The sequence below is a fragment of the Anomaloglossus baeobatrachus genome, chromosome 1 (genome assembly GCF_048569485.1).
Source record: "Anomaloglossus baeobatrachus isolate aAnoBae1 chromosome 1, aAnoBae1.hap1, whole genome shotgun sequence".
In the NCBI taxonomy this organism is placed as follows: Eukaryota; Metazoa; Chordata; class Amphibia; order Anura; family Aromobatidae; genus Anomaloglossus; species Anomaloglossus baeobatrachus.
The window spans coordinates 64,731,776-64,746,244 of NC_134353.1; the positions used below are offsets into that span (position 1 = coordinate 64,731,776).

At 48.3% G+C, this 14,469-nt stretch overlaps 1 protein-coding gene across 2 annotated transcripts in view; it reads left to right on the forward strand.

Annotated features, from left to right (window-relative positions):
• CFAP99 (cilia and flagella associated protein 99) overlaps positions 1-14,469 on the forward strand; it is a 105,189-nt gene that overhangs the window by 39,671 nt on the left and 51,049 nt on the right. For both annotated transcript variants that reach the window (XM_075332985.1, XM_075332998.1), the window contains 3 exons: positions 1,508-1,602; positions 4,974-5,086; positions 9,624-9,798. In XM_075332985.1, coding sequence (XP_075189100.1) covers positions 1,508-1,602; positions 4,974-5,086; positions 9,624-9,798 — 383 coding nt within the window. The remainder of the gene's footprint in view (positions 1-1,507; positions 1,603-4,973; positions 5,087-9,623; positions 9,799-14,469) is intronic.

The window sequence follows — 14,469 nt, forward strand, 5'->3', positions numbered from 1 at the left end:
TAAAATCAGAAGCTTATGGCAGAAAGTGTCTAACATAATAAATCTGATAATGCACTCAAAAATAAGTCTAACCCCACAATTAGCTCTCTTATCGATAGATTCGGATACAATAAACATAAAATACAGGGCCATCGTAATTCATATCCTTCTAGTTACCAAAGTCGAACTGGCGGCACATTGGAAATCCAATAAAATTCCAAATATTTACAATCTAATAGAAAAAATATCCCTTCATAAGTTCTATGAAGAGAAGCATGCTCTGATTAATAACTCTTGGAACAGATTTCATAAAAAACGGGACCCATGGACTGACTTTATTAACAACAATACATAAAATTTTGAATCTAATCTAGTTCTAATTCTTGTATAAACATAATACACGATACTTATTCAATTAGTTTAATAAGAAAATTGTTTGTTTACATTCATCTCCTGACATATTTTATTTGAAAATCATACTTTGTAAATTTTTAATCCGACCGTATGTCATAGTTTTTACCAATGTTATTTGTTTTGTTCCTCCTTTTGTATATGTATATGTCTACTGTATATTATTTGTTTGATATAACGTGAAGTAATGCTATACAGCACTTTCTGTTTTATTGTTTTTGTTAGAACTGTTTTTTGTATAAACTTTAAAAACCTAATAAAAAATTATTGAATCATAAAATATCTACATTGTTGAGTGTGAAAAAGTTCTGCAGCGAGTGAGGACCCAAAAAGTCAATCAAACATTTGGAGACATTTTTTTTTCACATTCCGGCTCCAAAAAAAACCAAACGTTAATTTGATAGAAAACCAGCAGCAGAATCCAAAGTCTGACACTCAGATTTCTACTGTGGATTTTCAGTTTGGATTGGTGTGGATCTACACAGTCAATATCCCCAATAAGCCATTAAGCAGGCTTATTGCCTGCCCTTGTGGCTACCCTTCAAAATTGATATATATTATAACATGGCGGCAGGAATGAATCATGGAGGTGGTGTAAACCTGGATGTCTGCTTTGCTACTTTTAGTGCCACAGGGTTTATTAAGGCGTTCCAAGGACAGTTTTACAACTACCTGGAGAGACGGGCGGGTCTGGCTATCCACAGACCTCCGCCCATGGGTGTGTCTCATCTGTCAAAATGGAGACTGACTGTTTGACACATGGGCACTCTGATGAAAGGGGAGGTTGTTATGCCTCCAGGAAGGAAACTCAGAGAGAGTGGTTGTGTGCATTGACCTGGGTCAGTGAGTGGAGAGGGAGAAACCTCCACTGGAGATACTTCTGAGGGGAAGTGGTATCCGAACCTGTGCACGCGTACCACGAGTTAAATGAACCGTGTGTGTTCCGACAAGATGCTTTGTCGTGGATTTTGGTGGGGAAAATACGTCAGAACCAATGTGAAAAATGGGTGTGTGAACATGTCCTCAGGGTTACATTCTGATCTGTAACACACTGACTATAGTGTGTAATTATTTTTAATGCTGATTAATATTTTATCTTTCTTTTTTTTATTTGCAGTGATCAGTTACATTGCCATATTTAGGATAGAGGACCTCGGTCTTCAGACCTTTGGTAGAATCATCAGATGCCAAGATTTCACCAAGATGGCCAAGGTATTCCCCCATATGTACCATCACTTTATTAAAGTTCCAAAAATTGAAAGCTTTTTTTTTTACAATATTATTTTTGCCATCGGCACTGTGTAACCACATCACGGGAGATCCGATGAGTGCCGGTGCATACACTCTCCATCAACCATCAGTGATTGACAGCGGCATCTAAACGGTTAAATGGCAGCAATCAGAGATTACAGCAGATGTTGGAAACAGGTTAAAGGCGTTTTTGATGAGAAAAAACATATATGTGCACTACATGGTCAATGGGTCCAGAGCTAGTCCCAACCGCTGCCACTTAACCGTTTTAGTGCCACTGTCAGCATCTTTGCCTTTACATGGTGATGAATAAATGAAGAGAGACAACTTCCGAATCGAGCCTTCCTCGCTGCTCTGTACATTTCTGACTGTATGCGAGCGACTTAGTGAGAGCCGTAGTCACAGACCCTTTTGTCTCTGCACTGATTACTTGATTATATATATACACTACTCACTAAAAGTTGCCGATATTTTGGCTGAAATTTCCGTATGATCCTAAAATGCCCTCTATCCTTTTTAGGTGATCTTAATGTGACCTTCTCTATACTCTTGAAGGCACAAGTCCAAGGCAAAATTCACAACATGTATCACCCAATAATTTTCAGGGCTCAATTAGAATTGGTATTAATCAGTCCTCCACATCACGCTGATCACCATTTTGACATCATGAGACCAAGACCACACCTAACAATTGATCAGCAGCACTGCACCATTGCGAGGCTTCTCAGATGGAAGTGACCACTGAGCTTAGAGTGTCACAGAGTGTCACCAGCAGTTTGAACAGAGATGCAGAGAGACTGGAAGAGTCACAAAAAGGCAGAGAAGTGGACAGCCTTTGTCCACATCCCACACTGTTGACAGCTTCATTGTGAACAATGCTCTTCAGAATCGGATGATGAATGCCACACAACTCCAGGCACAATTAATGAAGGTGAGAGGCGCCCAAGCATTGCATCAGACCACTCAAAACCATTTACATCAGCGTGGTCTGAGTGGTAGATGACCTGCAAGGGTTCCTGACCACACCACCAGCCACAGGCGTCATCTACACTGCATGAGGGACCAGTGGGCCTCAGTGCTGGTCATGGATGAAATTCACGTTGAGCAGAAATGATGGCCACCAACGATGTAAGAAATGGCAAGGAGAGCTTCATGCATCAACCACTGTTGTCACCAGACAAGCCTTTGGTGGTGGTGGTGTTTCAGAGTGGACCGGTGTGTATAATCACTACAGAATGGCCCTACACTATGTGACTGGTACAGTGACAACCCCGACTACTGGAATAACATCATTAATCAGTCATTGTCCCTGTGCATGAACAGCACCGGCCTAATCTCATCTTCATGGATGACAATGCTCCAGCCCATTGAGTTCACATCAATAGGGAATGGCTGCTAGAGACTGGTGGACCTCAGATGGAGTGGCTGCACTTTCTCCAGACCTGAATCCCATAGAAAACCTATGGAATCAGTGGAGTTGCCATGTAGAGGCTGTAGCTCTGTACCCCAGAACCTCAATGACCTGAGGGCCGTCCTTCAAGAAGAGTGGGAAAGACAATAACTCCACTTGTGACCAGCAGGAAGCGTCGTTGTCAGCTGGAATTGATGCTCAAGGCCACGTGACAAATTATTCAGACATTAACATTTTGGGTGGTGGGTGGTATACCCACCACTTGTGTTATTTTTTGTTTAAATAAATAGTTTGAGATGAGGAAATCCCCATTGCCCGACTTTCATGATAAAACATCAGTGTAGTGTGACGTTTTACATAAATTTCACCCAAAAGCCAAATATGCCTAACTTTTTGGAAATAGTGTATATAGTAGCTGCCGCCCCTGTGCTCCGGGGTCTCCCGTACTGGGTAATATGGCTGTCAGTACACTGTGGATTGGTGGTACTGCGCTGGATGAGATGTAGGCGCAGAGCGCAATCCCCTGTTACTGCAGTAATATGGGGGAAGATTGGTGCACCAGGTGGGCTGCCGGCTCCCTCACTGGTGACATCACACCCCGCACCACAATCTCCACAGTAATGAACATATGCAGAGCACAAATTAGCCGCCTATAATTAGATTTCTCTGCCTCTGAAATTCTCATATGCTACCAAAATAGCATTCATCTGCCAGATACAGATCCCCGTTACGTCAGCGCGGAGAAATCCACGGTCTATAGGAACATACATGTGCCGGGAACGTCTATGCATCGCTCTGTCCCTTTACAGCCCAAATGTGCAGAGGGGAAAATAAAGATCCTGCCCAGGATATGGCCACAGTAGAGGAGGGTCTTGTGTAGTGACGACGGCACTGCTGCAATGTGGCCAGTGGCCTGCGGCATCGGCTCATACCCCAGGGGCTCATATAGCTCATCCTAAACTCAGTTTTAGGAAATTTGTTTAAAGCTTTTGTCCTTGCACAACAAATTATCACCTACTCTCCACAGGATAGAAGCATGGGGTAGTATTGTATGTCCATAGTGACTCACCAAGCAGAATCGTGAGTGCAGCTCTGGAGTATAATACAGGATATAGCTGAGGATCAGTACAGGATAAGTAATGTAATGTATATGCACAGTGACTGCACCAGCAGAATAGTGAGTGCAGCTCTGGAAGATAATACAGGATATAGCTCGGGATCAGTACAGGATAAGTAATGTAATGTATATGCACAGTGACTGCATCAGCAGAATAGTGAGTGCAGCTCTAGAAGATAATACACGATATAGCTGAGGATCAGTACAGGATCAGTAATGTAATGTATATGCACAGTGACTGCACCAGCAGAATAGTGAGTGCAGCTCTGGAAGATAATACAGGATATAGCTCGGGATCAGTACAGGATAAGTAATGTAATGTATATGCACAGTGACTGCATCAGCAAAATAGTGAGTGCAGCTCTAGAAGATAATACAGGATATAGCTGAGGATCAGTACAGGATAAGTAATGTAATGTATATGCACAGTGACTGCACCAGCAGAATAGTGAGTGCAGCTCTGGAAGATAATACAGGCTATAGCTCGGAATCAGTACAGGATAAGTAATGTAATGTATGTACACAGTGACTGCACCAGCAGAATAGTGAGTGCAGCTCTGGAGTATAATACAGGATGTAACTCAGGATCAGTACAGGATATGTAATGTAATGTATGTACACAGTGACTGCACCAGCAGAATAGTGAGTACAGCTCTGGAGTATAATACAGGATGTAATTCAGGATCAGTGCAGGATAAGGAATACAGTATTATTTAAAAACGTAATGTGCAATGTATTACCTACTAATGCTGACCATACAGGTGATGTATTCCTGTCCTGCCACTGATGAACTTGTTTTCTCAGTTTCTTAGATTTTTCTTTAATGTCCTAAACCTGAACACGTGGATAAAAGATGAATGGAGTCAGATCTATGATTCAAATTACGTGAAGGAAAACTGGATTACTCCATTACTGAAGTGAGTATGATGTATCCCTTTTAGCAAATATGGAAGGGCTGTGTGCAGATTAGGGATGGAATATCCTTTACAGAGAACCTGTCAGGCATTCGTGCTGCCCAAATCACAGGCAGCGTGAGTCTGAGCCCGGCTGCATGATTGTAGCCAGGTATATTATTCTCTGGCTTTTCAGAGAAAGTATACTGTGAGACTGTGACCGGGGTTATCTATGACGGCCGGTATGTCTCGCCCCGGTTGTTTGCTGTGTTCTGCCGGGTGGGGTTGCCCAAGGAGATCCTTACGGATCAGGGGACCCCATTCATGTCTAAAGTGACCAAAGAGCTATGCCGGCTACTCCAGATCAAGCAGTTGCGTACGTCTGTGTATCATCCTCAAACGGACGGTTTAGTTGAGCGTTTCAATAAAACCCTGAAAACCATGCTCAAAAGGGTAATTTCAAAAGACGGGAAAGACTGGGATATGATGCTTCCCTATTTGATGTTTGCCATCCGTGAGGTGCCACAGGCATCCACGGGGTTTTCGCCTTTTGAATTGTTATACGGGCGACATCCCCGGGGATTGTTGGACCTGGCAAAGGAAACATGGGAGCAAGAGCCCACCCCCCATAAAAGTGTGATTGAAGACATTTTAGGAATGCAGAACCGCATAAGCGCGGTCATGCCAATTGTGAAGGAGCATTTACAGGAGGCTCAGGCCGCGCAAAGCGGCCGCTACAATAGACAAGCCACCGTGCGGACCTTTAAACCCGGGGATCGGGTGTTGGTATTAATCCCCACGGCGGAGAGTAAATTCCTGGCTCAGTGGCAAGGCCCCTACGAGATAAAGGAAAGAGTCGGGGTGGTCAACTATAAGGTATTGCAGCCCGGTAGGCGGAAACCTGAACAAATATACCATGTCAACCTATTAAAACCTTGGCAGGAACGGGAAAGCCTGATGGCTGTTTTTTCCCCATCTCCCTCCTCTTCGGGTCGTTCACCTCCGGCTCCAGCGACCTCCGGAGAGGACGAACCGGAAGTAAGGATTGGAGAAGCCCTCACCAAGACTCAGAGGCGAGAGGCCAGACGGTTGGTTCAGCAGAACCCCGATGTCTTCTCCGAGCTGCCCGGTAGGACCAGTCTGATACAACATGATATTGTCACCGAGCCCCACCTGAAGGTACGCCTGAAGTCATACCGGGTACCGGAGGCTCGACGACAAGCCATATCGGAGGAAGTAAAGACAATGTTACGCCTGGGGGTCATCGAAAAATCCCGGAGTGAATGGGCTAGTCCGATTGTCCTAATACCAAAACCCGATGGCTCCTTAAGGTTCTGCAATGACTTTAGGAGATTGAACGAAATATCCAAGTTCGATCTCTACCCCATGCCCCGGGTGGATGAGCTGATTGATAGGCTGGGACAGGCGCGGTATTTTACCACGCTCGACCTGACCAAGGGGTACTGGCAGGTGCCACTGACGGAGTCCGCCAAGGAGAAAACCTCTTTTGTTACGCCGGAGGGTCTCTTCCACTATGTTGTCTTGCCTTTTGGGTTACATGGCGCTCCGGCCACGTTCCAGAGGTTGATGGACTTAGTGCTGGAACCCCACCAGGCGTATGCATCAGTGTACCTTGATGACATCATTATTTACAGCTCCGATTGGCAGACCCACTTGGAACAGGTACAAGCGGTGGTGGACGCGCTTCGAACAGCCGGATTGACAGCCAATCCCAAGAAATGTGCGTTGGGACTCACGGAAGCCCGCTACTTGGGCTACGTGATAGGCCAAGGAGTGATTAAGCCCCAAATTAACAAGGTTGAGGCGATCCAGAAGTGGCCTAGACCCCTGACCACGAAGCAGGTTAGGGCCTTCCTGGGTATCGTGGGGTACTACAGGAGGTTTGTTAAGGATTTTGCGGGACTATCAGCCCCCTTGACGGACCTTCTCAAAGGCAAGAAGTCCGTCATGGTGCGCTGGACTCCGCAGGCCGAGGACTCCTTCCGGGCCCTGAAGGGGGTCCTGTGCGGACAGCCCGTTCTCGTACACCCTGATTTCCGGAAGGAGTTCATAGTACAGACTGACGCCTCAGAGGTTGGCCTGGGGGCAGTGTTGTCTCAGGTGGTTCAGGGGGAGGAACACCCCGTCACCTTCTTAAGTAGGAAGCTCACCCCTCCCGAGCGGAATTATAGCGTAGTGGAGAAGGAGTGCCTGGCGATCAAGTGGGCCTTGGAGTCCCTACGCTATTACCTGCTGGGACGGCAGTTTCGCTTGGTGACGGATCACTCTACACTGGTCTGGATGAGGTCCGCCAAGGAACGGAATGCCCGGGTTACCCGGTGGTTCCTTTCTCTGCAGAACTTCCGGTTTACGGTTGAACATAGGGCCGGTGGGTTGCAGGGCAACGCCGATGCCTTGTCCCGCGGCCCGTGTTTGATGGCGGGAGTTCAACCCCGCACGCTTGAACTGAGGGGGGGGGTATGTGAGACTGTGACCGGGGTTATCTATGACGGCCGGTATGTCTCGCCCCGGTTGTGCTCACTCCATGATAGAAAGTAAATCCACTCTAGGGTTAATGCTGTTTCCCTACAGGCTGAAGGAAGGGTTAAATGGAAACCGGAACAAGGGCAGGTGTGCCGGGTGTGTGGGAGTGATCACAACTCCCTGAGCTCTCTGCTGGAGAGGCACATGTATATTGCTGTGGACTTTTGTTTGGACATTAAAACCGTGTGCTGTGAAACTTAATGCCTGGATCCCGTGTCTTCTGCTGCGCAGCCGACCACGCTACCTCACAATACTTTAAAGATCCGGCTGGGGACCATAAGGAGAAATGAGAGTCATCCTGTCACGATGGTCTGTAAGAGCATAAGGCTTCTAGACTGGCCCTCAGGCTCGGGTGACCCTAGATATTCCTTCTCTCAGAGTTACCGCTGAAGGTGAGGATGTCTGAGCCGCCTTTCTGGCCTAGCTCCTGACCAGCCCTGATCTTATACCCCTTCCACTCCCACCCCAGGGGAGTGTGCTGGGACAAAAGTGTGATAAAACCATCAGATATAGACAAACAGGGCAAACCAAAACTCTATCATACAGCACACTCCACACAGACTTGTAAGACATTAAGAGGTAAGGAGGAAAATAAGAGCAGGGTGGAAACAACAAGACGATGGGAGAACTCTTCAACAACTCCAAGCACCATGCAATATAATCACCAGCAGGACTGGGACACAACAGCACACAGACCAACACAGCAATAAACTATAGTCGACATGGGAAGACAGATTCCACCATCTTAAAAAGGCAGAGAATAAGTGTGATAGGTTTCAAACAACATATGATCCCAGAGGTAACCAGCAGGCTAGCCTGACCGTTAATGAACACACAGCTTTCCTTTGTAACTCAAACACCAGAAAAAACATAATGTGTGGAGTGTCAGAATCTGTAGTGTGAACAGCGTCTGATGCTGCCATGAGACTCGGCGAGCCCACGTCCCCGGCTATGCGCACTACTGGTGATTGACAGGTCTATTACTACGGGAAAGAACTGTCAATCGCCTCTAGCAGAGCTAGAAAGACCCAGACAGACGGGGATCTGGTGATTGTGGGGGTATCCTGGAAAATGAGGGCTTAATAAAGGCTCTCAGGTTTGCCACCTTAATCCTTCAGTTACCTAGATGCATGGATAATAAGATAACCAGATTAAAAAAAATGAAAAGAAAAGGGGGAAAAAAGTTTAAAAATAAATATATCTGTTATCACTGGATCTGTAAAGATCCAAACTAGCAAAATATTATATTATTAACACTGTACAGAAAATGAAAATGGCAGAATTGCAGTTTTAGTCACCTCACCCGACAGAATTGTGGTTTTAGTCACCTTACCTGACAGAATTGCAGTTTTAGTCACCTTACCTGACAGAATTGCAGTTTTAGTCACCTCACCTGACAGAATTGCAGTTTTAGTCACCTCACCTGACAGAATTGTGGTTTTAGTCACCTTACCTGACAGAATTGCAGTTTTAGTCACCTCACCTGACAGAATTGTGGTTTTAGTCACCTCACCTGACAGAATTGTGGTTTTAGTAACCTCCCCCAGCTACAGTTTATTTTAAAGTAAAACCAAACCGTGATATACTCCCCCACCCCAGGTCCAGCTCGGAGTCTTCTGCTCCTGATGTCACATCTGTACAGACAATCAGCGAGCTCAGCGCTTCTGCTCGAGCTGACGCCACGAGTCTTAGACCCGCTGAGCTCACTGATTGTCTGCAGCGCTGTCAAGGTAACGTCAGCACTGCAGAAAATAACAGATACTGGGAGCAATGACGAAGAATGAGAACTGGACCTGGGGAGGGGAGTAAAGTCAGTGCTTTAAGGTAATTCAGAAATTTGTGCCGTCCTGTTGAAAGAAGACAATGGGAACAATGGCAGGGAAATGCGCATAGGAATCCCTTTCCGGCATGGATTTGTATTGTGCCTCAGTTTCTTTGTTTCTATGCCCCCTGCACTTGCTGATTGTCTCGCTTTATGTTATATGCTGCAATGAGTGCACGTTTTTTTCTCCACTAGGTGGCAGCCTGAAGTCCTGAATTTAATAGATTCCATTGAACGTAAGATGGCAAACGGTCCGGATTTAATAAAAGAATGTAAAGTGACGGAAGTGAAGGAGTTCAATATCACAAAGCCGAAGCCCAGAGCTGTGCCGGTGCCACAGAAGATACCAGTCCAAAAGCCTCACCAGCCGGTCAGTAGTTGTCAGCTACAGGTCAGGCCTGAAGATGGTGACTGCATTGCTGGACACTGCTTCCTTCCTTTGTGTGACTGACATGTGGTGACCCTTCCTTAGTGAGTATTAGGCCCCTTTCAGATGTCCGTGTTTAATCAGGTACAAGCCACACGCATTGGTATGGTCAAACATGTGTCACGCGTGTGACATCTGTGTTTGCATACGTGTGACATCAGTGTGACACGTACTGGAGAAAACACATGTCTTTGAAATAAAAAGACTTTCTATATTCCCCTGTATCCAGTGTTGTTTTCTTCGGCTCTGCTGCCTCCCGCTCCTGACCCCCGCTCATTATATTCATTGATTATTCACTGCACCGAGAACCTGGAAGCTGGAGCATCGCGTGGACAGCATCGCTGGGGACAGCTGAGTATCCAGCAAGCAGTGTGTGCAGTTACATCCAGGAGGTCATCGGAGTCTGATGATCTCCTGATGACACCCCCGCGACACTCACGCTACAGTGAGTGTCACTATGGTGACTTCATGGGTTCATCAGAGGTCATTGGGAACTCTGATGACCTCCTGGATGTCACTGCACACACACTGCTTGATGAATACTCACCTGTCACCGGCGAAGCGGCGATGCTGTCCCCGGCGATGCTGTCCCTGGCGATGTTGTCCCTGGCGATGCTGTCCTTCACGATGCTGTCCCGATGCTGTCCCCAGCGATGCCCCAGCTTCCAGGTCCTCAGTGCAGTGAATAATCAATGAATATAATGAGCGGGGGTCAGGAGCGGGAGGCAGCAGAGCCGAAGAAAACAGCGCTGGATACAAGTAAATATAGAAAATCTTTTTATTTCACAGACCCGTGTTTTCTCCGGTGCGTATCACACTGATGTCACACGGATCCCATCAGTGTGCAATCCGTGTGACACTGGTGCTGCCGGAGAAAAAAAGGACATGTCTCCAAGTGTGTGTGTGTGCAGGGCCACGAGAGGTCACACGGTCTGTGAGAGTAATTCCAGAGAATGACATGGGTATGTACGTGTGGCATCTGTGTTAAAAACGGATGTCACACGTACCTGAAACACGGATGTTTGAAACCAGCCTAATACAGATTTTTGTCCCAGAAAATCAAATCGGTGGCAACACACCTGTCCACCATTGTGTCTGTTATTTCTCCATAACGCAATGGAGGTGAATGGGGCTGAGCTGTAGTACCACACACCGCCTGATGTCAGGAGAGGCGATGTTTTGGGGTTTTTTTTATGATCCCTTCTAAAGGCTTTTTCTGATTTCATAGAGTGATGGCATACTGCGGTAATTATCACATTTCTGGCTCGTTGGGATCCAAACTCCCCATGATCCAGGGAATGAGGAGATGACTCTGGTTTACAGCTGCATCCTTGTAAAAGTTTTCCATATGCACTGCAGTTTAGGGGGCACCGCGCTTACATAGCTCTGCGGACTCTTCACTTTTAAGTTCCGTTCTCGTGATATGATATAACTTTATAAGATGGGATTAAGCCTTGACACAGCTGACCTGCTGCAGAACCTCATCATACACACCAAAGCTGCTGCAGAACCTCATCATACACCTCAGCTGCTGCAGAACCTCATAATACACCTCAGCTGCTGCAGAACCTCATAATAGACACCAAAGCTGCTGCAGGACCTCATAATAGACACCAAAGCTGCTGCAGAACCTCATAATAGACACCAAAGCTGCTGCAGGACCTCATAATAGACACCAAAGCTGCTGCAGAACCTCATAATAGACACCAAAGCTGCTGCAGAACCTCATAATAGACACCAAAGCTGCTGCAGAACCTCATCATACACACCAAAGCTGCTGCAGAACCTCATCATACACACCAAAGCTGCTGCAGAACCTCATCATACACACCAAAGCTGCTGCAGAACCTCATCGTACACACCAAAGCTGCTGCAGAACCTCATAATACACCTCAGCTGCTGCAGAACCTCATAATAGACACCAAAGCTGCTGCAGAACCTCATAATAGACACCAAAGCTGCTGCAGAACCTCATAATAGACACCAAAGCTGCTGCAGGACCTCATATGCATACCCAAGCTGCTGCATATTGTCGCGGGCGGCGGGGCGCTGTGCTCGCTAACGCTCGGGTCCGGCGCTGCTGCTGCTGCTCGGTGGCTCCAGCGGTGGGCCGGATCCGGGGACTCGAGCGGCGCTCCTCGCCTGTGAGTGAAAAGGGGATGGTTTGGTTTGGGGATTTTGTCCGCGACGCCACCTACAGTTGTGGTGAGGTTGGGACACCACCGCTGCTCTGGACGGGGATCCCGGGAGCGATGACAGGGAGCAGCTGAGATATTTTTCTCTCCCCTCCGTGGGTAGGGGGATTTGGTGGTCCCGGGGCCCGGTGATGGTGACTGTAAGGTGGATAGCGGGGTTTGGTGAGGTGCAGGGGCGGCAGCGCAGTGCCCGGCGGCACGGTAGTACTCACTCAGCCAATGACGCAGATGGAGTCTCTGATAAAACAAACGGCTGGATGGACGGGTCCCGCAGCCGGTTGTGATGGTCACTCCCGGTAGGTTGGCGGTGACTATCTCTCCCTGCACCTGTACTGTGTCTTCGGCTCCGTTGGCTTCCCACCGGTAACCCGCTCCCCAGCGGTGTATTTGCCAGAGGAGCCCCTTTTTGCCTGCAGGCTCTGGCCCTGGGAACTCTGGCTGTGGCGGTAGCTGTATTTCCCTTCACGGTTGAACGGTTGCCTTCAGTCGGGTCTTTGCTGCTGGGAAACCCCGGAGGTTCCCGTCGCTGACGGATTTGACCGGTTTAACGGCGACTCAAGCCTGGTCGGGGTCCGTAGGCCCTGCCGAATGGTGCTGGCTTCTCTTCGCTCCCCGGTCCGGTACCGGCGGGCCACCGCCCGTCCCCGGTCCTTACGGTTGTGCGTCAATCGGCCTCGCCTGCAGACGGTTACCACCGTCTGCCAACCTTGCTGTATGTGCCCGGGCCACGTACCCGGACACGGTAAGGCTGCTCCTCTACTACCACTTTTCTCCTCACTCTTTCACCTCTCTAACTGTTCTGCCTTCCTTTCCCGCCTCCAGGACTGTGAACTCCTCAGTGGGTGGGGCCAACCACCTGGCTCCACCCCACCTGGTGTGGACATCAGCCCCTGGAGGGAAGCAACAAGGGTTTGTGTGTGACTGATGTGCCTAACCGGGGTGTGGGGTGTGTTGTTGCAGTACCTGTGACGTCCTGGCTTGTCCAGGGCGCCACATTCCCCCTTGGTTAAATGCAGACCGTCCGCGGGCTGCCCATCCATCACCGGTTTTATTTTGTAACTGTTGAAAAAGGGGAAAACATATAAAACATTCAACATAAGCATGTTATAACTCTTCCCTTAACGAGAGGCACTTCCTTTAACGTTACTAAAATACATTTTTATTAACGGCAACGGCTTCCGCTCTCTCCCGCCCAAACAACCTGGCCCTGATGCTGCCCCTAAGAAGTGGGCAGCACCCCTTGCCCCAGTCCATCACCAAGCTGCCCGAGCGGGTACGGTCCCTTTCAGGGGACCCCTCACGTCCATGGGGGACCCCTGACCCCCGGAGGATGGCCACCGGTCCAGGTGGTGGCCGGGTCCCAGCCTACTCCACTGCGGGCCCTTCCTCCAATCTGCCTCTCCGGAGGCGGTAACAGAGAGTGATAGAAGAAAGGTCTTAATTCCGCGCCAAGGACTCAATGGATCCAGGAAGAGATTAATGCTTCTTTAATAACATGCACAAGTCTACGCGTTTCTGGAGACACAGCTCCCTTCATCAGGACATTGGCAAGAGAACATCAAATGATTAATTAATCTCTTCCTGGATCCATTGAGTCCTTGGCGCGGAATTAAGACCCTTCTTCTATCACTCTCTGTTATCAGCCAACTTTGGGACTGCTGCCTGGACCTGGATCTTATATATGCCTGTATAGTGGTTGTGACTGGCACAACCATTATAGGTGAGTGTGTTTTCATTACATATCTTCCTCCCGTTTTGGGGTAAGACCCTATTGCGCTTTTCTTTCCACAGTTTCTCATCTCCGGAGGCGGTAACGGATGTATGCCAACAATTATTTACATGCCACAAGTTTGTGGTTGCCCTGCAAGTTCTCGGGCGTGTCCGTAAGTAGTTCCTTACGCAAACGGTGCAGAAAGTCCCAACGGGGACTAGTTGCCGGCAACAGCCGGTTCAATCACGGTTGCAAATCGGATAACATCTTCGGTTGATTTAATCTTATCATTCGGTTACTTAACGGTACTGGTGATCCCAACGGGGATAACTTGCGGCGGAGAGACCGCTGAAATCACTGCTGGTCCACCACAGCGGCCGGAGGAGGGGGCTGGGCCGGTGCTTGGGCCTCCTGACTGCCCCTCAATTTGGCGTCCAGGGCAAACCAGCCCCTCTCTCCACAGTGCCGCGTGTATTGTACCAGGTCCCCTGGGAGCAGGTTACGGTCCGGGTGGTCCTCCGGTAAGTGGGCATTGACGTCCCGGCGGGCCACGAAAACTTCGGCCTCCAGGCCCGGCTCAAAGATAAACCCGTATCCCCGACGGACATCGAATCTCCTCACTTGCCCCTCGTGGATCGGGCCCCGTACCCGGAAGGTGGCTCTGCGGAGGCTCTCTTTTTCTCTGATGGTGCGGGCTATCATCTCAGC